The 23202-nt window shown below is 38.9% G+C and overlaps 1 protein-coding gene across 1 annotated transcript; it reads right to left on the bottom strand.

Annotated features, from left to right (window-relative positions):
• Window positions 1-22233: 22233 nt before the first annotated feature.
• Window positions 22234-22782, bottom strand: LOC128576768 (ferritin heavy chain-like). Its single transcript, XM_053579000.1, has one exon. It carries the CDS (start codon window positions 22780-22782, stop codon window positions 22234-22236), a length of 549 nt encoding a protein of 182 aa, XP_053434975.1.
• Window positions 22783-23202: the final 420 nt, after the last annotated feature.

The raw sequence follows: 23202 nt of genomic DNA, 5'->3' as shown, positions 1-23202 counted from the left end.
TTATATGTGTGAGTATACACATACACACATATTAAAATTACAGGGTACAGAGACAGACAGATGTTATTAACATTAGTATATACTTCCTGAGAACAGGGAGATGCCCTTATAAAACCATGGTACAAGTATTAAATTCAAGAAATGTAACATAGATGCAATGCTGTACCATGGCACACAGTCCACATTCAGTTTTCCCCAATTGTTACAACAATGTTTTTCTGGCAGTTCTTTTTGTTTCCCTCTGAAATCCAATCCAGTTATCATGTCTCTCTGATCTCCTTTAATGCAGACTCAACCTGTCTTTGTCTTTAATGATACAGACATTCTTGAAAAATACAGGCCAGCTGTTTTGGAAAATGTCTCTCAGTCTAGGCTTGTCTGATGTCTCCTCATGATTAGATTTGATTTATGTACTTTTCTAGTAGAAATACTACATAAATGGCTTTATGTCCTTCTTACAGCATCACATCCAGAGACGTGATGTTAGTTTGGCTATTATTGTTCACAAGGGGTTTTTAAAAATTTCTTTGCTTTGGCTCGGCACCTGTAGCACAGTGGTTATGGTGCCAGCCACATACACCGAGGGTGGTAGGTTCAAACCTAGCCTAGGCCAGCTACAACAACAATGGCAACTGCAACTACAGGCGTGTGGCAGGTGCCTGTAGTCCCAGCTACTAGCGAGGCTGAGGCAAAGAGAATCACTTAAGCTCAAGAGTTTGAGTTTGCTCTGAGCTGTGACACCACGCACTCTACCAAGGGCAACATAGTGAATCTCTGCCTCCAAAAAAAAATTTCTTTGCTTTTGCATTTTTAACATCTTCAAGTTAATAACATCTTTCACATTTAGTTAAGGGAAGGCTCCCAGGTTTCTTAGCAGGTTATTTTCAGTATAGCAGAAAAAGAAATAAAGTCTGGATGGCAGGAGGTTCCTTTTGTGACCCAAACTAGGTAGAACCTTGGCATAAACTAAGGTTAGGCATATTTTGTTTTGTTTTGCAATGCCAGCCAGTGTGATTTAGCCTTCAGCTTATATAAGCAACTTATACAGTTGCTTCAGCCTTCTTCTGCCAAACTCTACAGCCTGCAATGTTTGCATGAAAATCTTTGATGAGGCCTGCTGAGCCACTTTCTTAAGAAGCCAATATTATATAGATATTACTTCCTCTGAACTCACAAAGCATTATCTCAAAATCTAAAAGCACATGTAAGTTGGATGACACCATGGTCTGCATAAATCAAATTTTTTATTGATTGGTTGCAGATGTTTGGTTGACAAACCTGACTTTAGTTGGGCTTACACATATGATAGACAATGAAAATGATCTCAAGGAATGTATTTCCCAAGACTCTGATTTAGATAACAGGATCCCCTTTCCTCGCCCCATTCCCTTGCTTCATCCTGTGCTGAGATAATTGGCTGAATGGAAGGGACCTTAAGAAACAGAATTGGTCATGGTTGTTTTCCTCTGGGGAGCTATCTCACTCTGATGAAAGTCCTACCTGCTACCCATTCCACCCCCTGCTCTTCTTACAAAAGCTAGAATAATGTTAAACATTTTTGACCTGGCAGAAATCCTCATTCTTCATCAGCAAACACTAGGTTTTCTAAGAAAAGTGAAGCCATATGAAACTAAGAGCTTTCAAATAGGATACTCCGCCTACTTTGGGGACTGATTAGAAAGCAAGAATCAAGTAAAACAAAATGAATGAAGTAGCTGTCTGTAGAAATGTTTCCAGGCCTAACTTCCAAACTTCAGAGTGATTTAATAATGAGCTGCTATTGGGACCAATGCTTCTCCCACATTTTAGAATGTTATATTTAAAAAGGACTGTCACGAATGATCCACCTGTCAGACGCCTCAGTTTCTCCATTGCAAATGAGAATAATCTAATCTGAAGACACACATTTGGAGAAGGTTGAATTCATCTGGCCTTCTTGTTGAGTTAAACATTTTAGCTCACAAGGAACTGAGGTACACTAGCAACAGGTTTGCATGTGGACATGGGACTGCATGTTGTGAGAGAAGGTGCCTTTTGCTAAAAGCCTTTCTGCAGAGAGTCACTATAGAAGTTCCTGGTTCTTCATCTGAAAGCACCACAATTTCCGTGGCTCAGCTAAACTGCACGTGTCTGTTGTTTTCTTTTTTCTCATCCATTCACTCATTCTTCTAATTTCCTAGAAAAAGTCTGATAGGACCAGAAGTGGTGTCTTCATTTGAGTTCTTCCAAAGTAGATCCTGAGAAAAGGGTTTGAGTACAAGCTATTTATTTGGGGGTGTCTTAGTTTGGACTGCTATATCAGATTACTGTAGACTGGGTGGCTCAAACAATAGAAATTTATTTTTCCACAGTTCTGAAAGCTAGAAATCTGAGATCAAATTGCCAGCAAGGTTGAGTTCTGGTGAGAGCCCCTTTCCTGGTTTGAGGATGGTAGTCTTGCTACGTCCTTACATGGTGGAGAACAAAGAGAGAGGAAACAAGCTCTCTTCTGTCTTTTCTTGTGAAAAGGGCACTAATCCTATAATGAAGATTCCACTCTCATAACCTAATTATCTTTAGAAGGCCCCATCCCCAAATACCATCATGCTGGGGATTAATGTTTCAAAATATGAATGGGGGGGGGCAGAGCAACATTCAGTGCATAGCATAAGGTGATACTAGTAAGCATACAGAGGGAAAATAGAAAAGCAAGGACATTCAATAGAAGATGTATTAATAATTGGGTTATTGCTAACAGGTTCAATCCATTGGGACCATCTGAGAGATTTTGCTGTCTTTCATACTGCAGATAATGACAGATCTTGCTGAAGAATTGTCCCCCCAAAGAAAGGGCGTACATTGCAGATGTACCCACCATCTCCTGTCCTTTGGTTGGAAGTCACTTCTAGGTTATTCAATTCCCTGGCACTTCCTTGCTGGCCCCACAAGTGAGCCTAGCATCCTCTTATAGCTACAGAATGTCTTAAGTCAGAGAAACACAGGCACTTGAAATAAGAAGCTTCTGGTAATATAGGAATAAGTAACTGTCTACTGAAACTTCCAATGATCTCCTAGGTGAGCTGAGGGCATGTGGATGCAGCATCAATGGTGAGTGACACTATAGGTAGCCCCCTGAGATAAGCTGAACCAGGCATCTGGGAAGGAAGGGGGGTGCCTATAACAACATTTCAGCAAAGGCTGTATTCACAGCACTTTCCAAAGACAGGCATTCTGAGAGGACTGGTACCCTAAAATCTGTCTGCTAGAGCTCCTTTCCGAGTAACTTATGTAGGATCAACCAACTCCCCACTGAGCATACTTATACACACTAATATTCTATGAGTCTCATAGTGCAGACATTCTATCTTCACATCTTCATGGAAGCAATAGGTTCATCTGCAGAACTAATTATTGCAATAGTTTCTTTATGAATCAAACTGTGCCACTCTACTCAATTTCATTTACTTTTAAGATCATGCCTTTGAAGAATTATTTTAAATTAATTCATTTAAAAAAAAGAGCAGAAGGAATACCCTATGTGACCTTTGAAAAACCATTCAAGCATTCCAAATTATATCTAACAATTGTTTTTCCTATTCATGCTGCGGTTAAAAGGATAAATAAGGCAGCTCTTTTCATTTTTCTCCTGACTCACAAAATATTATAATTGAGACATAAAATACTAGAATAAAACAGAGATAAAAAGTACTACACATTACCTTTATCACTCTTTTAACTGCAGAATGAAAATGGACATACACAGTTGTAATGAGGCCCCCGAACCTCCCTCCATAAATACATACCCCAAAACACAGCCTTCCACTCCTGGGAGGAAATGATTTCCTGGTAAACTCAGCACATGGAGTTTTTGAGAATGCATGGATCTTCTGGACAAATTATACCAGGAAGAGAGAGAGAACACTACACTGTGTTTTAGTTGGGTCTTCTTGGAAGCAGACTCTAAGGTAGAGTTAGGAGTCCAAGAAGCATATTGGAAGGTAAAACTTGGGAAAGATAAAAGAGTAAGAAAGCATAATTAGGCATAGAGATCCCGTGATCTCAGTGAGGATTTGACAAAGTCTTAGCCAACCTATTGGGGCACTCCAGAGCAAACAGTGCCTATTATTGGAGTCCCACATTGGCAGAAATGGCCAGGCCTTCACATTCCTGCTGGTTCTGGTCATTGATTATGCCTCCTAAGAAGAATGTACCCTTCAAAACTGGAGGCTTCCAACTAAGTGTACTCTCCGTAACTAAAAGGTAAGTTCTTTCTTTAAGGATGATCTGAGAGGCACACATCCATCACTGCTACATATACCTATTGTGTTCCTTTTCCTACTGTCTCTGATCAAAAAAGTTACTTCTTCACCCTGGGAAGGGAGTAGACAGGGAGCAGAGAGAAGCTGGAAGTGTTACTCCCATGTATTTCTATCTCAGGGAATCAAGTGGAAACACATATATGCAAAATGCAATTTTTTTAAATTTCATATTAATATGAGGGTATAAATGATTAGGTCACATTGTGTGCATTTCTGAGGTAAAGTTCAAGTTGTAATTGAGCCCTTCATCTAGGGGATGTGCTGTATACACTGCATTGTACCTATCATTTGATGAGAACTCACCATTCCCCCTCCCTCCTCTCCTTCCCCCTTTCCCTTTGTGCTACTCCACCAATTGATTATACTAGTATATTTTTTTGCCTGTGAATGTGTAGTTGTTCTGCTATTGATTTCATATTAGTATAGAGTACATTGGATACTTGCATTTCCATTCTTGTGACACTTTAGTAAGAAGAATGTGTTTCAACTCCATGCAGGTAAATATAGAAGATGTAAAGTCTCCATCTTTTTATGGCCAAATAATATTCTATGGTATACATATACCACAGTTTATTAACCCATTCATGTGTTGATGGGCACTTAGGTTGCTTCTACATCTTGTTAATTGTGAATTGAGCTGCAGTAAACATTCTTATGCAAATGTCCTTGTGATAAAATTTTTTTTCTTCTGTGTAGATACCTAGCAATGGGATTGCAGGATCAAATGGAAAGTGTACATTTAGCTCTTTGAGGATGCACCATATTTCTTTCCATAGAGGCTGTATTAGTTTGCAATCCCATCAGCAGTGCTAAAGTGTTCCCTTTGCTCCACATCCATGTCAGCATCTGCAGCTTTGAGACTTTGTGATGTGGGCTATTCTCACTGGGGTTAGGTGAGACCTCAGAGTGGTTTTAATTTGCATTTCTCTGATTATTAGGAACAATAAGGATTTTTTCGTGTGCTTATTGCCCAGTCATCTGTCTTCTCAGAGAAGTTTCTGTTCAAGTCTCTTGCCCACATATAAATGAGATTGTTCGTTCTTTTCTTGCTGGTTAATTTGAATTCTCCGTAGATTCTAATTATCAGTCCTTTGTCGGATTCATAGCATGCAAATATCTTCTCCCATTCTGAAGGTTGTCTTTTTGCTTTTGTTGCTGTGCCCTTGGCTGTGTAAAAGTTTTTTAGCTGGATTATGTCCCATTTATTTATTTCTGATGTTGCTGCAATTGCCAAGGGGATTTTCTTCATAAATTCTTTCCCCAGACCAATAGCATCAAGAACTTTTCCCACACTTTCTTCTAAGATTTTTAACATTTACTGGCATAAATTTAAATCTTTTATCTAGATAAGAGTCAATTGGTGTAGGTGGTGAGAGGTGCAGGTTCAGTTTTAGTTTTCTACATGTGCCTAACCAGTTCTCCCAGTACTATTTACGAAGTAGGGATTTTTTTCCCCCCCAGTGTATGCTTTTTTTAAAATTTATCAATGATCAGATGGTAATACCTGCTGGGTTCATCTCTAAGTCCTCTAATCTTTTCTTCACATCTATATCTTCATTTTTGTGCCAGTACCACGCTGTTTTGATCACTGTAGCCATTTGTATAAACTGAAGTCTGGTAATGTGATGCCTCCAGATTTGCTTTTATTTCTTAAAATTACTTCAGCTATTCAGGGTTTTTTTATGGTTTCATATAAAATGAAGTACTATTTCTTCAAGTTTTTGAAAGTATGACATTGGTGCTTTGATGAGGACTGCAATAAATCTGATCACTTTGGGTAATATGAATATTTTAACAATGTTGATTCTTCCAATCCAGGAACATAGTATGTTCTTACAGTTTTTATTGTCTTCTGCTATTTCTTTTCTTAGGGTTTCACAGTTGTCTTTAAAAAATTCTTTCATGTCATTTGTTAGATATATTCATTTTCTTTGAACCTACTTGGAAAAGTACTTTGATTTGATTCTCAGCTTAACTGTTGTTGGCGTATATCAAGGTTACTCATTTGTGGACATTAATTTTGTATCTCAAGGCATTACTGTTTTCATTGATCACTTCCAAGAGCCTTGTGATTGAGACCCTGGGGTTTTCCGAGTATAAGTTCATATCATCCACAAACAGCAAGAGTTTGACCTCCTCTGTTGCTATTTGAATACCATTAATATCCTTCTCTTGCTTGATTGCATTGGCTAGAACTTGCAGCACTAAGTTGAACAGCAATGGCAACAGTGGACATCCTTGTCTGGTTCTAGTTCTATGGAGAAATGCTTTAAGTTTTACTCCATTAAATATGATATTGGCTGTGCATTTATTGTAGATGGCATCTATCATTCTAGGAAATGCCCCATCTATGGCTGTTTTCTTAAGTATTCTTGTCAGAATAGGATGCTGAATTTTGTTGAATGCTTATTCTGCATCTATTTAGAGGATCATCCGGTCTTTGTTTTTGCTTCTATTTATGTGGTGAATTACATTTACGGATTTACATATGTTGAATCAACCTTGAATCCCTGGGTAAAGGCTTCCTGATCATGATGTATTTATTTTTTAGTGTGTAGCTATACTCTGTTTGCTAGGATCTTATTAAATATTTTTTGCATTGACATTCATTAATGATATAGATCTGTAGTTTTCCTTCTTTCTTGGGTCCTTTTCTAGTGTTTGTATCAAGGTGAAGTTTGCTTTGTAGAATGTGTTGAGGAGGGCCCCTTCCTTTTCAATGTTTCAGAATAGTTTCTGTGGTATAGGTGTAAGTTCTTCTTTGAAGGTTGGGTAGAATTCTGGCATGAAGCTATCTGATTCAGCACTTTTCTTTTGTAGAATATTTCTAATTGTTGCAATTTTGGTGCTTGATATTGGTCTATTCAAAATTTCTAATTTTTTCTGGTTGAGTTTAGGAAGCTAGTGTGATTCCAGGTATTGGTCCATTTCTTCTATGTTTTCAAATTTCATGGCATAGAGTTTTCATTTTTGTTGTTGTTGTTGTAGTTTTTGGCCAGGACTGGGCTTGAACCCACCACCTCTGGTATATGGGGCCAGCACCCTGCTCCTTGAGCCATAGGTGCCACCCATGGCATAGAGTTTTTTTTGTATTAATCAGGGATAGTCTTCTGTATCTCTGTGATATCTGTTGTTATTTCCTCATTTGCATTTCTGATTGAGGTTATTAAAGATCTTACTTCTCTATTTCTGGTTAATCTGGCCAAAGGTCTGTCAATTTTATTAATCTTTTCAAAGAATCAACTCTTTGTTTCACTGATTTTCCAATGATTCTCAATTTAATTTAATTATGATCTAATATTTCTTTTCTTCTGGTGTGATTGGATTGCTCTTCCTTTTTCAGCTTTTTAAGGTGGTCCATTAAGTTGTTGACTTTAGCTCTTTTTGTTTTCTAGATGGGGGAATGTAATGCTATAAATTTCCATTGTAGGACCACCTTTGCAGTATCCCACAGGTTTTGATAGCTTGTGGCTTTATTGCCATTTTGATTGAGAAATCTAATGATTTCCTTCTTTATCTCTTCCTTGACCCAGCTGTCATTCAGCATAAGGTTGTTTAATTTCAGTGACTGTGGGTAAGAACTAGAGTAGTCTGGCTTCCCCCTGAGATCTTGGGTGGGTTATGGCTCTGAGTTTCAGCCCCCAACCCCCTCTGCAATGCACACCTATGGTGGCAAAGGAGGATTGGAATGCCCAGAATAATAGATGAGAAAATAGTCTGAGAAATGTCTAGATAGAGACAAGATATATAGGCCAGGTGCGGTGGCTCACACCTATAATCCTAACACTCTGGGAGGCTGAGTTGGGTGGATACCTTGAGCTCATGAGTTCAAGATAAGCCTGAGCAAGAAAAGCAAGACCCTGTCCCTACTAAAATAGAAAAACTGAGGCAAGAGAATCGCTTGAGTCCAAGAGTTGGAAGTTACTGTGAGCTATGACGCCACAGCACTGTACCCAGGGCAACAGCTTGAAACAATGCCTCAAAAAAAAAAAAAAAAAAGAGAGAGAGAGAGACAAGATATAAATAAAACTGGAAAGTAATTGATAATTGCCCTGGAGATACCCTGCAGCTGCAGGCACCTTGACCTGTAAACTGTAACTTTCCCTCATTAAATCCTATACAAAGTATTCTTTGATCTGTAGTTGAGTACTCCCTTGTCCTTCAGCCTGATAGCTTTCTTTGGTGAACAAAGAGCTGCCTGTTTAATTGAAACATGAAACTGTTACCATTTCACTTTTTGCCTTACATGTGCATGTCCCCAAATTTCTAATAAATAGCCTTAAGTATTGGGCTCAAGATGGACATGTTAGCCTGGTGAGGGGTTGATGCAGTGTTATCTCTCACAGGTCAGAACATTCTGTGAGTGTCCCCAAATTTTGCAGCACTTTATATCCCTTTTTCTGCCAGACCCTGGGTCTTCTGGCTTGGTCCCTATGCAGGGCAAGCCTTAGTCTGCCACGCTGCAACTCGATTCTCAGGTTGCAACACATGACTTTATGTAGGTGTGAAGATTTCTGTTGGAGGTGAGTTCCACTTTTATTCTGTGGTAGTCTGAGAAGATACAAAGTATAATTTCTACTCTTAAATTTGTTGAAATTTGATTCATGCCTTAAGATATGATCAATTTTTGAGGATGATCCATGGGTTGATGAGAAGAATGTATACTCAATTTTATTAGGATGAAATGTTCTGTATATTACTGTTAAGCCCATTTGTTCTAAGGTCATGTTTAAGTCTATTGCTTCTTTGTTTAGTTTCTGCTTGGAGGATCTGTCCACATCTGTCAGAGGGGTATTGAAGTCCACAGTTATCATAGTGCTAGAGGATATCATATTGTTCAGATCAGTTAGTATTTGTTTTAGATATCAGAAAGCATTTAAGTTGAGTGCATAGATACTTAGGATTGAAATGTCTTCTTATTGTATTGTTCCCTTAACCAGTATAAAGTGCCCATCTTTGTCTTTCTTTATTTTTGTTGGTTTAGATACAATTATATCTGCAAATAGATTGCAACCTTTGCTTTCTCCTCATTTCCATTTGCCTGAAATATTATTTTCCATCCCTTCACTCTGACTTTAGTTTTTTCCTTAGAGATTAGATGTTTTTTTTTTAAGACAGCATACATTTGGCTTGTGATTTTTAATCTGGTAAGCTAGCCTGTGCCTCTTCATTTGGGAATTCAAGCCATTCACATTTATTAAGAGAACTGATAGGTATGGTGGACTTCTGTTCATCTTGTTTTGTAGAGGTCTGTTGTTTAGTTTTTATCCCTTGCCCTATTGTGGAAGGTAGGCTTTGTCCTATAGTTCTGGGTATCTTTACTTTGCTGGTGGTCAACTGTGCTGATCAGTGTGAAAAACATGTCTGAGTACTTCTTGCAGAGCTGGTCTGGTCTTATTGTGGCAAATTACTTCAACATTTGGAAGTTAGTAAAATATTTTATTTCCCTGTTGAATATGAAACTCAGTTTAGCAGGATACATAATCCTGGGCTGAAAATTGTTTTGTTTAAGGAAGTTAAAGACAGGTGACTACCCTCTTGTGGCTTGAAAAGTTTCAGCTATAAAGTTTGCTGTCACTATGATATTTTTATGCTTGTATGTAAGAAATTTTTTATGCCTGGCTGCTTGCAGAATTTTCTCTTTTATTTTGACTTTGGCTGAATTAATTACAATATGTCTGGGAGATCTTTGTTTAAATTGAGTCATTCTGGACGTCTGAAACTATCTAGTAGCTAGTTTTATGTATCTCTCCCAATGATTGGGGAATTCTCTACCATGATGTCTTGAAGTAGAGCTTCTATACTTTTAGGACCATCTTCTTCTTCAGGAATCCCTATAATTCAAATGTTTGATTTTTTGGAGTAACCTCATAACTCTCTCAGTGAATATTCTGCTTTCATTTTCTTTTTTCTGCCTCTTTGAACGATTGGGTTAGTTCAAAAGTCTTCCCTTCAAATTTTAAAATTCTTTCTTCTCCATGCTCTACTCTATTGCTGAGACTCGTTACTGTGTTTTGAATCTCCTTGAATGTCTCTTTCAATATCTTAAGGTCTGCTATATCTTTTCTAATTATGTCTAGATCCTTGGTGACTTTTTATTTAATTTCACTAATCTCTTGAGACAGCTTTTTAACTTCTTTTTGGATTTCTTTTCCCAAGTTCTCCTCAATTTCATTCACCTTATTTTCCATCCATATTCTGAATTATATTTTTGTCATTTCAACAATTTCTCTCTGGATGGTATTTTCAGCTGTATTTCCCTTGGAATCTCTTGGAGGGCGTTGATCTGCTCTGATTTTTTTTATGTTGCCAGGTTCTTCTAATGGTTCATCTCATATGAATATGAAGTTTATTTGTATATTTATTATACTTTCAATTTGGGGTATCAGGTTTCCCCTAAAAAGTTATTGATAGACAATCTAATCAGGGACACTCAGTAAGCACCACAGAGACCTATTTGGCAACCAAAACTAGTGGGGTAAGATCAGATCCTGAGGACCCGGGAAATGGAGCTTGGCACCCCTTTACCGGTGTGAGAAAAATACACATTAAGGAAAAGTACTTTATGAAAACACAAGACATAAGAAATAATTTCCCACCTCTACCCCTTATAGTCCCATTTATCTTCTAAGGAGGCTGGGTCCTGTTAACTGAAGAACACTTTATGTTGCTAAGCTGGATAGCTAGAGGGAGCCCAGCTGCATAGAAAGATGGAAGAGAAGACAAGTGAGGGGAAGGATTAGGGAAATGGATCCTAAAATAGTGGGCTTTATGTGAAGGACAGAGAGAAAATCACTTTTCCAGAAGCTCAAGAGGGGACTTGGGAGAATATAAATGTAAAGTAGAAATTTTAAAGGTGAGGAGGATGATGCGAACTCTTTCTTGTTCTCCACTGTGAGATTTTAAGAAAGTCTACATTGTCCTTAATGCTTATGTGAGAATGGATTCTTCATAGGGTACTCAATGTAGTATTAACATTATGTCTGGGTAAATTGGCCATGCAGTAGAGTTAAGTGACTAATACAGTAATATAACTCAGGTTTGCATGATGACAATCTCATGCTGTCAACCAGTAGGCTTATATTACTATTTGTTGGCTTTAAGGAGGATGGCAGTGTTTAACAAAGTCAATGGAATAGCCTAAGAGTTTCCCCCTGAACGTGTCAGCATTTTGGAGTTTCTTCTTTTATGGGGTTGTGTCCCAAAATTGTATGTACCCAGAGAGTGCATATCTACTCTTGCTTTCCACAGTTGCTCCCAAAGTAACTCCCCCGGTTAGTCAACTCCCAAGAGTCCACATGATCAGACAATGAAGAGAGTTATGATCCTTCCTGTCTTTGCATTCAGGACATGCAATTTACCCTGTGTCCTCCTGGAATAGATTTCTGGAGACCAGAAGCAGTCTGTCCCTTTAGGTGCACCATAAACTCAAGCAGCCAAACCAAAAGAAAGAAAATTCAGTCTCTGGTGAAGAACAATAGAGAAAAGCTAAACATCTAAACCCTGTATACACAGAATTAATGTCCACAAATCTTCCTATCACTATCACTATTATTATTATTATTATTAGTAGTAGTAGTAGTAGTAGTAGTAGTAGTGATAGTGGTGTTAAATAGGAAAACAATTGGATGTTAGGAGTCAGAAAGTCTTCTGTCTTATTCTCTTTCTTTTATGTTGGCTCCAAGATTACTGATCACCCTACTTCTGTTCAATACCTACTGCTCCTGCTTCTTTCAATTACTCATTCTCTTGAGTCATTGCTCACCTTTCTTTTTCACTAATAATCTCCTTTCTCTATTTCTATAGACCAGCCTTTGGCTTCCTCTAACAATAAACATGGCAACATATTGTACTGAATCACCATAGCCCAACAAAAGTGCGGTGAGCCTTGGTCCACTTTCAGTAAGCAAGCCCCACATTTCCTAAATCTCAAAAAAGAAAGACACTATTATACAAATTATGAAATAATATTAAAAAGCTATAATGATGGGCAGCACCTGTGGCTCAAAGGAGTAGGGCGCTGGCCCCATATACCAGAGGTGGCAGGTTCAAACCAGGCCCCAGCCAAAAACTGCAAAAAAAAAAAAAAAAAAAAAAAGCTATAATGATGACAATTCTATTATGGTTCATATTACAATTATATGAAGTATGTTTGGCTAATAAGAAATATTTCAGAAAAGTAACTGTTAAAAACATGTATTAGTGCCTATCTAACACCAAGGAGAGAAAGGTTGGTTGGTATCCAGAGGACTAGTGCCACTTACTTGAAAAAAAAAATCCTATAGTAGAATATTTACTAATGAAGTATTGTTACCTTATGGATATAATTTGGGAGAAAACAGGTGTAACACATGCTCCCCCCCGTATCCTCTTGGTATTTATGACCTTTGTATGTATTGCCCAACTACCAGCTGCTGGCACCAGCAACTCTTTGCCTGAAGCCTCTCTGTGGACACTAGAGCTCTCCACTCTTCCAAGCAACCCTCAACCAATGACTAATGAAGTTACTGGATGAATATCCCATATCCTTTGCCCCATGAGTGGTATAAATCTGAGGCATGTTCTCCCATGCTCTAGTTGATTTAGTAATCTTGTTTAATAATGAAAATTTTACTAGTTTCCTTCCTTTCCCAGTTGTACTTCTCGATTGCCTTATAGATATTTCTTGGGATTTTTTTGCTTAATAAAGCCCTGCATTCAAATCATAGTCTCAGGGTCACTTCTGGAACAACACAAACCAAGAAAATAATTTTGTTTATCTGACCTAGTTGCTTACTAAGCAAACATGATTTTCAGTTCAGCTTCTTCGGGGGCCAATTTATGATAAGACACGCAATCTGTCCTGCTTATATGTGAATCTTTTCTCTGATCAATGACTATTGGAAATACTATTGATGTGCCTCCATCTTCTAGAACAGGTAATGGCAAACTACAGCCTGTAGCCCAGATCTGGCTAGCCACTGGATTTGGTAAATAAAATGTTATTGGAACACAGCCATATCTACATATTTCATGTGACTGCTTTCATACTACAACAGCAGAGTTTAACAGCTATAACAAAGACTGTATAGTTGGTAAATTCCAAACTATTTACACTTTACATAAAAAGGTTGCAGATCCTTCATAAAGAAGTCGTATACCTTTAGTTTCACTGAGAAAAGCAAACCCATAGATTGATAAATATTAGGGCCTGAGCTTACACCAATGGCATCTTATCAAGTAGCAGCATTCCCAGGGAGACTCTCCATTCGAAGTATAGACTAGACACCACTTACTTATTTCCTCCCAGTGTTTGATTAAGGCATGGTAAGAAATTAGTTGATGAGGTCTTCTATAGGTAATCATGGACTACCCCACAACTCTAGCTCAAGCAAGTTCAGCAACAGACACTGTTTCTATTTTTTTCTTATCAACCTTCTAGCCCCCAGCAAATGATAGCATAGCACTCTGTATGTAGTAAATATTCAGTAAATTATTTGACTGGCTCAATATCTATCACACACAGATGCCAATAAATGTGGCAGCATGGTTGGTAATCAAACGGAAATCATTTGTCAAATATTAAATAATTGTGGATAGTATTTCTCTCAAGTGATAAAAAGTGTAGGCTTTAAACGTGCTGAAGAATTGTATTAGATTCCTAGTCCTAGCCATGCAGCCTTATCTTCAGATATTCAAGTGTAATGAGTTGCTAAGCCACAAAATTTTAAACTGAACCCTTCTTGAATAAGTAATAATGAAACTAACAAAGAAAGAATGTATCTGGCCCATTTGTGAAATTGGCCAGATTACATGGACTTTGTGCCTTGTTAGAATTCTCTTTGGGCAAAGATTAATTACTAACAACTTGATTTTGCTGTATTACCCACAGTAGTTGGGGGATAAAATTGGTAAGCCAATAAAAAAAACACTCCAAGACACATTTGATATTTGAAATAGTCTACCACTACACTTAATTGTCTCCATTACCTTACTTCCGTTCTTTCCTTAATTCACTATGATACAACTTTTATTTTCAATTAAGTTCAGATTAGCATTTTAAAATTTCTATTTATATATATCCTGGGACTTAGGAGAGGAAAAAACCACATGAATTCCCTTCACACAAGTATTTCATAGCCTAGATAAAGGTGTTAGTGTATGAGACTGGGAGTCAAGGCTGAGACTGGATGCAGAGGCTAGCAGAGTGGGTGCAGGTCTTAAAGACTAACTAAGGGGGATTGACAAAGACAGACAAGGATTTGCTTCAATCAGCTTGTCAGCTATCTAGGTAGATCACCTTATGTGAACTTTGCTTCATCACAGTATGACATGTATTGTGGTCTTAAAAATTTCTCCACCTTTGAAATTGCCATGAAAGTTGTGAAATAGCTCTATAAAGTATGAAAATACAAATGTCTTAACACAATAACTAAGAAAATGCGGTGAAGGCTGTGTTAACCAGTTTGATGAAAGTATTGCAAATTGTATATAAAACCAGCACATTGTACCCCATAATTGCATTAATGTACACAGCTATGATTTAATTTTTTAAAAAAGAAAATATAAGTATAAAGCAGTGGTTCTCAACCTTCCTAATGCCGCAATGTATTTTCATTGTTACAAAGGGGTCATGACCCACAGGTTGAGAACCACTGGTGTAAAGTACATAAAGTAGGAAAATGGGAGGGAACCCACTTCTATGGATAACTACACAAATTCTTAGTAAAAGCCAACCCCTTAATCTTAAATATCCCTCCCCTCAAATTACAAAGGCTTCAAAAGAACAAAAACCACTTTCTTTCAGTGCAGCTGCTCTTTTTGAGCCTGCCCACTCCCTCTCTCTTGAGAGAGTGTACTTTCACTTTTCCTTTCAATAAAAACTGCTTGCATTTTGCTTATATGGTATGTCCTGAAATTCTTTTCTTCTGAGGATTACCAAGAACCTGAAGGAACCTATACTTAAGAGGATGGTAACACAAGCATAAGAAGAAAAGGGAAATAGGCATATGAAGAAAAAATCATAGTACAGAGTGATGTTTCATTAATAAGGAATGAAGCAGAAATTGTGGTAATGCAAAGGAGAGGGTGATCAACCACATTTAAGTGTGGATCTTAGGTTGGGGTCCCTGGAAGCAGGGACAAGGATTTATTGAAAGCATTCACTCAGGATAAATCCATACAGTAGGATAGAGTAGGGAAAGGATCCAAGTAAGGACGTGATCTTAGGCAAGGTCTAAACTTGGCTTGATATGAAATAGAAATTGGAGCATAAATCTCATTGCAAAGACAGGACAAATAGTCCAGGATTTTATACCTCTATATCATGAAGTCATTGGATGCCCTAGTTAGCCAAGGGTAATCCTTCTGAGAAGGTCACAGGCATAAGCCATCAGCTGCAGCACTCACAAGCAGCTTGGCATTTGGGTATCCTGTTGGTCAAATGAATCTGGGCAGAGAACCAACAGCATCTACTAAAAGAGTGTTACAAAAACTAGATTATACATTTATGACTTTGGGCAGCCAAATATCTGGCACCCTTCCTGTTTGAACAAAATGTCAAGACAGATGGGAGACAAGGCTCTACCTTTGTACAATGCTTCCCATTCTCTGAGCCTAGTTCTACAACCTTCCAAGTATGTTTTGGGATATCTTTATATAAAATTCCTCTTCTGATTTGATTAGCCAGAGTGAAATTTTGTTGTTAGGGAGCTTTGACAGGTACAGAGAGTGTGCAAATTGTTAGATCATAGATATTTATAGCCTGAAAAAGATGGGGGCCATTGAGTGCAAGAGATCATGGAGAGGAGAGATACTAAGTATATTCAGGCTGAGGAAGAGCCATAAGGCTATGGTTACTCTAAAATATGCTACTTGTGAGTCTAGGGGAAGGTGTAAAAAATCTAGGGAGTGTTTCATAAATGGACAATGAGTTCATTTGGGCACTTGTTGAGTCTGAGTTTTCTGGGGACATCCAGAGATGTTTCATAGGCGGCTATGCAAATGTTGTCATCAAGAAAAGTCATTTGGGAATTGAGATAGATATAGATAGATAGAGATAAAGAGAGAGAAGGGGAGGAGAGAGAGAGAGAAAGAGAGAGAGAGTGGCATCGCTATGGGTGTGGCTAAGTTCAATGGAGAGTGTACATACAGCAAGAGCTGAAAAGGCCAAAGCAGAAGCCAAGATGGTTGTTAGATTTAGGGAGGCAGGGAAGGCAAGGAAGGAAGGACTAGTCAGCAATGTTAAATGCTCCAGAGTGATCAAAATAGTGTTCTGAAAATAGACCAATGGTGATAATGTCTGTCAGTGATGAACTTTGAGGGGAGGCATTCCTTAAAAGAGAAAACTATCCCTCCTCCTGTGTAAGGTAAATTCACCAACTCTCCCTTCCTCTGGGGTCTTCATTCATCAACTATACACCTTACATGCTGGTGTAACCTCTCCCTTGCTATTGGCTTCTCTGTAGCAAATCAGCACAGCTAAAGTACCCTTTCCTCTCCTCTCCACTCATAGAACTTCAGTTTATCCATCAAGACTCTGTATTAGATATTTTCAAACTTCCCAGGTAAGAATTAGGCCTCCTTTCTCTCCTGGCCTCGCACAGAACTTTGCATTTACTTCATTTTTATATCTTACCAGAAAAGATTGGAGGTATCTATTTGCGTGTATGTCATACTGTAAACAGGAACTATACCTCAATCCCCTTATATTTCTAGTGCCAAGTATAATGCAGAACACATCCCAGAACTGAGTATGACTTGTCAAAAGAATGGCTATTTGGCTGGAAAAAATAAAAAATTCATGAACACTCCTTTTCTAGAATGTTTTCATTTAGGATTATTTCTTAATTTTCAGTTATAAAATATATTTCAAATCAGAACTTTTAGTTCTCAATAAACTTCAAGGAAGAATGAAACTTTATGGAAGAAAAATTGATGCACAGAAAATGATCCCACAGGAAAAAAGAAAATAAATCTCCTGGTGCAAATGACAGAGTTAATGTCATAAACCAAAAGTAACATTATAAAACATAAATGTTGAAATACAGATAAAATGGAAGAAGTCTATTTCTCATCATGCCAGGCAGCATAAATTAAATGTAAATGCCTCACAGCAAGAAAAAAATGATCGGAATAGATTGTAATAACTAGAAAATAAGTACACTTTAAACAGCCTCTGTGATGAATATGTGATTATGGAAAATCAGTCAAAAGGGCTAGTCAGGCATTATTCCACCCTGATGCTCCCAGAAGCAGGATGAATGATGGCCCTCAATTAACAAAGACACAATGAGAGACAGACTAAACTGAAGACACAAAGAAAAAGTCGATAGGTTGACTTAATGAAATATACAAAGATGTCAGTCTGGAAGTAACAATTGTAATTCTGATAAGTGTGTTAGGGATGTGTACAAAATGCTACAAATATCCCAAGCAATCTAGAATATTTATTGGGGGATAGAGAAAACAAAAGGACAAAGGAAAAGACAAATAGATGTAAAAAGAAAGATAAAAAGTTTAAAATATTTGGCGGTTTTAGGTGAACTCAGGGCTGTGGCAAAACGCAGGTTGGCGAACATTTTCAGTAAAGAAGGAGATCAGTGATTTTCAACTGGTGTGCCATGAGAGGATCTTAGGTGTGCTGTGAAAAATTTTAAAGATCATTAATTAAATTATTTTCAAAAGAAATTCAAAACACATTAAGTAATTAAGTATATACTTTTTCTTTTTTTATTGTTAAATCATAGCTGTGTATATTAGTGCAATTGCCTGTACCCATTCTAATATGCACCATAGATGTGGCCCCACCCATTACCCTCCCTCCACCAAAACCTCCTCCCTCCCTTCCCCTTCCTTGGCCCTTTCCCCATAGTCTTGTGCTATAGTTGGGTTATAGTCTTCATGTGAAAGCTATAATTTAGCTTCATAGTAGGGCTGAGTACATTGGATACTTTTTCTTCCATATTTTTTGTACCATGGATGTTAATCTATAGGTTCAAGTGTGTCGTGAGATAAAAAAAAAAAAAAAAGTTGAAAACCACTGAACTAGATAGTAAATGTTTTAATCTTTGCAGGCCATATAGTCTCAGTGTCAACTGCTAACTCTCCTATTGTAATGAAAAGGCAGCCACAAAAAAATTGGTAATTGAATGGGGTGGCTGTGTTCCAGTAAAAATTTATTTACAAAAAATCATGAAGGGGCATATTTAAATTGAAGGCTTTCGTTTACCAACTCATGCTATAAAACAAATTAGTTTATGATAAATAATGGAATGTACAAGAGTGTGTGTGTGCACGTGCGTGCACTCATGTGATCAATAATGGCTGATTCAATAATTGTTTAAGTTACAGTAAGTTTTTACTATGTATTGTGTTTGGTCTAATATGTACATGAGGGTATAGCTGAGTGAGTAGATTAAATTCAGGCATTAGTATTATTTTCCAGCTCTCTAGATGATTTGAGGTGCAGACATATTTGACAATAAGGGTGATAAAAAATGATTTTTAAATTTCAGTATACAAATCCATTACCTGGAATTTTGTTAAAATGTAGATCCTTATTTAGCAGTTCTGGGGTAGGAATTGATGTTTTGCATTGCTATCAAGTGCTCTAAGTGAGATTGATGCTGCTGGTCCACAGATCACATTGGGAGCAGTAAGATGCTACCGCTGGGTTGCAATGTCTGGGATGCTTAGTTGCTTCCCAAATGATTTATGCATTTTATCTGGGATGTGGCCTGGGCATTAAGATTCATAAAGGCTCTGCACGCGATTCTAATGTGCAGCAAAGTTTGAGAACTTTTTTGCTAAAGGTCATGATGACTTGTCAAATTTATTTATGTTCTCAGTAGTCCTAATGTGTTTCCTTTACCTGATTCTCCCCCACTACCCCTGCCCATATATCCATCCCTTTTTCATGTTCAAACATCTAAATGAAAGTGGGGATTAGGATTATCACTTCATCCTTTTGCTCTTGTCTAGCTCCAAGGAGTGGAAAGAAGTTAAGCTCAGGCGATCTGATTTGGGGAAGAATAAACACAAAGTTTCAGGGCTGATTTTAGAAGGAAAACTGATTGAGACAGAACAGAGGTTGGGATTGCCACAGAAATTTGTCACCACATAACTCGCCTCCAGTCTTGAGTCTGAGCGTGGGGCAGTGAACATAGTAATGTGCCCTCCTGAGTCCGGGCTGTACCTGACAACCAAAACAGCTTCTAAGTGTTTAGGGTGAAAGGGTTGGTAGAAATGCAAGAGAGACCCCTAGTGGCACAGTATAGAAGTGAAATCTTTTCCTCAAAGCATAAGCAACAAAAAGAGACTTGGAAGGGAGTGGAAGATGAGGAGGGTGATGAAGTTGATAAACGACGGCTAATATAATGTACTTACACTGTGACAGGCAATGTTCCAAGTGATTTACATACATTATATTATTTAATCTAAACAATCTAATGAGGGTGATGATTTTATCATCCCTATCTTTGAAGAAACCAAGGCATGGAAAATTTCATCAACTTGCCTACATTTATCCAAAATTAGTGTCTAAGCTGGGATTTGAACCCAGGCAATCTTAAGTTAAGAAACAATTGCACAAAATTTTGTCCCAGAACTGGAAATTAAGAATAATCCTCAGTCAGTTTAAAGTTTGAACCATTAAAAATAGGTTTGCTCGGTCCAAAAAAAAAATAGGTTTGCTCTGTGTTGTCGTATCTAAAGGAGAACAGTTAATGAACTTGTATGTTTCAGTAGATAATGACTGAGACAAACAAGAGAACACAGAGGTCCTTTAAAAATAAGGCAGAGATACAGCAAGAAGACCAATTTTGACTAAGAAGAGTAAAGGGTTGCAATAGCATTTTTTTTTGAAACTGAACTCAAAATTTCATAACCCTAACTTTTAAGAAAATGTTAAAGTGCAGTCAGGGGAAAATGTGGAAGATAATTACCACAAAGCTAAACTTGTTCATATTTTAATAAATTTTGAAAAAAAATCTGCTAGCTTTCAAAAGACACAATTTACCAATATGTCTTTGACAATTGGATATATTCTGTAAATATTGGACATTTATCTTCGTGACCCACATACACCCCTAAAATTTTCTTTTGTGGCACAATAAGAAAAGGTATTTTGTTCCCAGACATGGAAAATCTTAGAGTTTACATGGATAGATATTTCATCTGCTCAAATGTAGGCTGGCCTAAGAGAGGGAAATATATTTTAAGGGGAACAGGAAAAAAAAAAAGGATTATTTTTATGTATACCTATAAAGACAAGAAGTGAGGCTAATGATTCTCCTTATCTTGAAAAGAGAAACCAGAGGCCACATTGAGCCTGTTAGGAACCAGGTGATTTTGAGATAAACTTGGGGAAGATATTGGGAGACGTATGATAATGGTCTGGCATACCATAATGGTCAAGAGGAGATCAGCCACCATGTAGGTGTTCAGAAACCTCAATCATGCTCTAAAATGTTAGCTGCTTTGCACTTAGAGCTGAATATGTCATACTATCTCTTACACTCTCTTTCTGGTGAACTCATCCAATCATATAACTTCAATGCCATTTTTAAAAAGGTATCTTTTGTATGTATATTTCTAAACCTGACATTATTTTTTCCAGCTACTTGATTGATGTTTCCACTCAGGTGCCTAATGAATGAGTATACCAGATTTTACGTGACATGCATTCCTGTGTACCCTAGGTTCCCCCCTCCCCCGAAAATGCCCTTAGGTTAATAATAGTACTACCATGAAACAGGTGCTCAAGTCCAACCCCCAGAACCTAGATTATTTTCCCCACCTCACACTACTCACCTTCTGTTCATGAGCAAATCTGACTTGTCCAAAAGCCAGATGGAATTTGTCTGCCTCTCCTCATTTCTTCAGTCACCATCCAAGTTCAAGCCACATGAATCTTTCATCTGGGTTAGCAACAGTGGCTCTAAATTGTCTCCAACTTAGACTAAGCCAATACTAACTACATTCTTGAAGGCAGCCACTGTCATTGGCTTAACATTCAGGAGGATTTATTCTACTTTATATTCAATACCACAAATTCGACCTTCAAACATTACCTATATTTTTCAGCACCACTATTGACTTACTTTAGTTTTTTTCTTTTGTTGTTGTTGCTGGTTGGTTGGTTCCGCGTCACTTTAATGGAAGAAATGGTACAACTGAAAGGAAAAAAAAAAAAAACTTAAGTAGGGTAATATAATATCTATGCCTGGCACTGGTGACTACAGGAAGTCACACCCACGTTTGCAACAAAGCCAGGTTTAGGTTCAATTCCTGATAATACTGTGGCCTAGGGTGAACTTACTAAGGAGAGACTCTGCCATGCCATCTTCCAGGGCCCCCACCTTGTGACTTAAAAACAACAAATGTTAACATTTGCATATTTTAATAAACTAAAAGTTTTCAAGTAAAGTTGAAAACTTTCAATCCTGCCCAGTCTCTTTCCCTTCACTTCTTCCATGGAGGCCTCCACTATGATGAATTCCAGACCATGTTTTATACTTTACCATGCACATACACCCACAGACATCAGAGATCCAGTCCACCAACCCCTGCCACCCTACATGATAAAATTTTAGGGGAATACTAACTTTATGCTTTCCAGGGGCCCATGAAATACCCTTCCTCTCTGTCCAGGGAGGAGGTCCTGAGCTGCATGTGGATGGGGGATGTGTGGGCGGGTAGAGATCCCCCCCGGATACCCAATTTAAACCTGAGTGGGTGCCCTTTCTCCTAAAATGTGGGAGTTTTGCACACACGAATCAACTGAACACCTTTATTGCTTCAAGAACCAGATAACTTTATTGGCAACAGTGATAAAACAGAAATGAAAAAAAAAATGTAAGTGAACGTTCTGAAAGGGCAATGTGCACCCCCGGCCTGGTGGCCCGCCCCATGGCTGTGGGGGGGAAGCACCCGTGGCTGTGGGGACAGTCCCAGTTCAGTTTTCCTGGTCGCTGCGGCGCAGGGTGAGCTTGTTAAAGATGTACTCATCCAGCTTGGAGTCCAGAGCCTCCAGCTTGCGCAGGTCGGTGAGGTAGCCAGCCAGCTCCTCCACGGTCTTCGCCCGATCCTGCAGAAAGTGGGTCTCCAGGAAGCTGCAGAGCTGCTGGTCATTCTTGTCGCTGGCCAGCTGGTGCAGGTCAAGGAAGCTCTCGCCGACACTCTTCTCCATCTGGAAGGCGCACTCCATGGCCTGCGGGCCGTTCTCCCAGTCGTCGTAGTCTGGCTTCTTGATGTCGCGAAGGCAGACGCGGCCCCCGCGCTCGTTCTGCAGCTGCATCAGCATCTCCACGTGTTCTCTCTTGTCATGCGACTGGCGCAGGAAGTAGCGGGCGAAGTGCTTCAGGGCCACGTCGTCCCGGCCGAAGTAGAAGGCCATGGAGAGGTACACGTAGGAGGCGTACAGCAGCAAGTTGATCTGGCGGTTGACGGCCGCCTCGCAGTTGGGGTGGTAGTTTTGGCGCACCTGGGAGGGCGCGACGGCCATGGCGGGCTGCACGGGCTCAGCAAGCACGAAGACCGGGAAGGTACCCTGGTAGCGTGCGCTGCGGGGAGGGCAGCGGTGGCGGTGGCGGGAGCGGCGACGGGGGCCTCCGGTAGTCCCCAGGGTGAGCGAAAGTGGTGGCAGCGGAGGGTGAGCTCCGGCCGTGTGGTGGGGGAATAGCAGGCGGGTCTGTCAGGCTACCTGCTGGAAGCTCGCCTGAGGGCTGTAGGCGAGAGGAAGTGGTAGTCAGTCGGGGAAGAAAGCGGGAGCACAGGCATTGGGGGGCTGCGAGTTCAGAGCTCGATGTGCAACCAAGGACACTCAGCACTGTTTGGGCTCTGCTGAATTTTAAATTTTGCAATAACTTTTCTAGTGTCCAAGGTTTTTCTCTTATCCTCTTATTTTACCTCACTGTAACAGCCT

The sequence above is a fragment of the Nycticebus coucang genome, chromosome X, assembly GCF_027406575.1.
Source record: "Nycticebus coucang isolate mNycCou1 chromosome X, mNycCou1.pri, whole genome shotgun sequence".
Lineage (NCBI taxonomy): Eukaryota > Metazoa > Chordata > Mammalia > Primates > Lorisidae > Nycticebus > Nycticebus coucang.
This window is presented reverse-complemented; position numbering and strand designations above follow the sequence as displayed.

Excerpts from the sequence above, each read along its gene's own strand:
- LOC128576768 (XM_053579000.1), bottom strand. The coding sequence starts at position 22,782 with ATGGCCGTCGCGCCCTCCCAGGTGCGCCAAAACTACCACCCCAACTGC.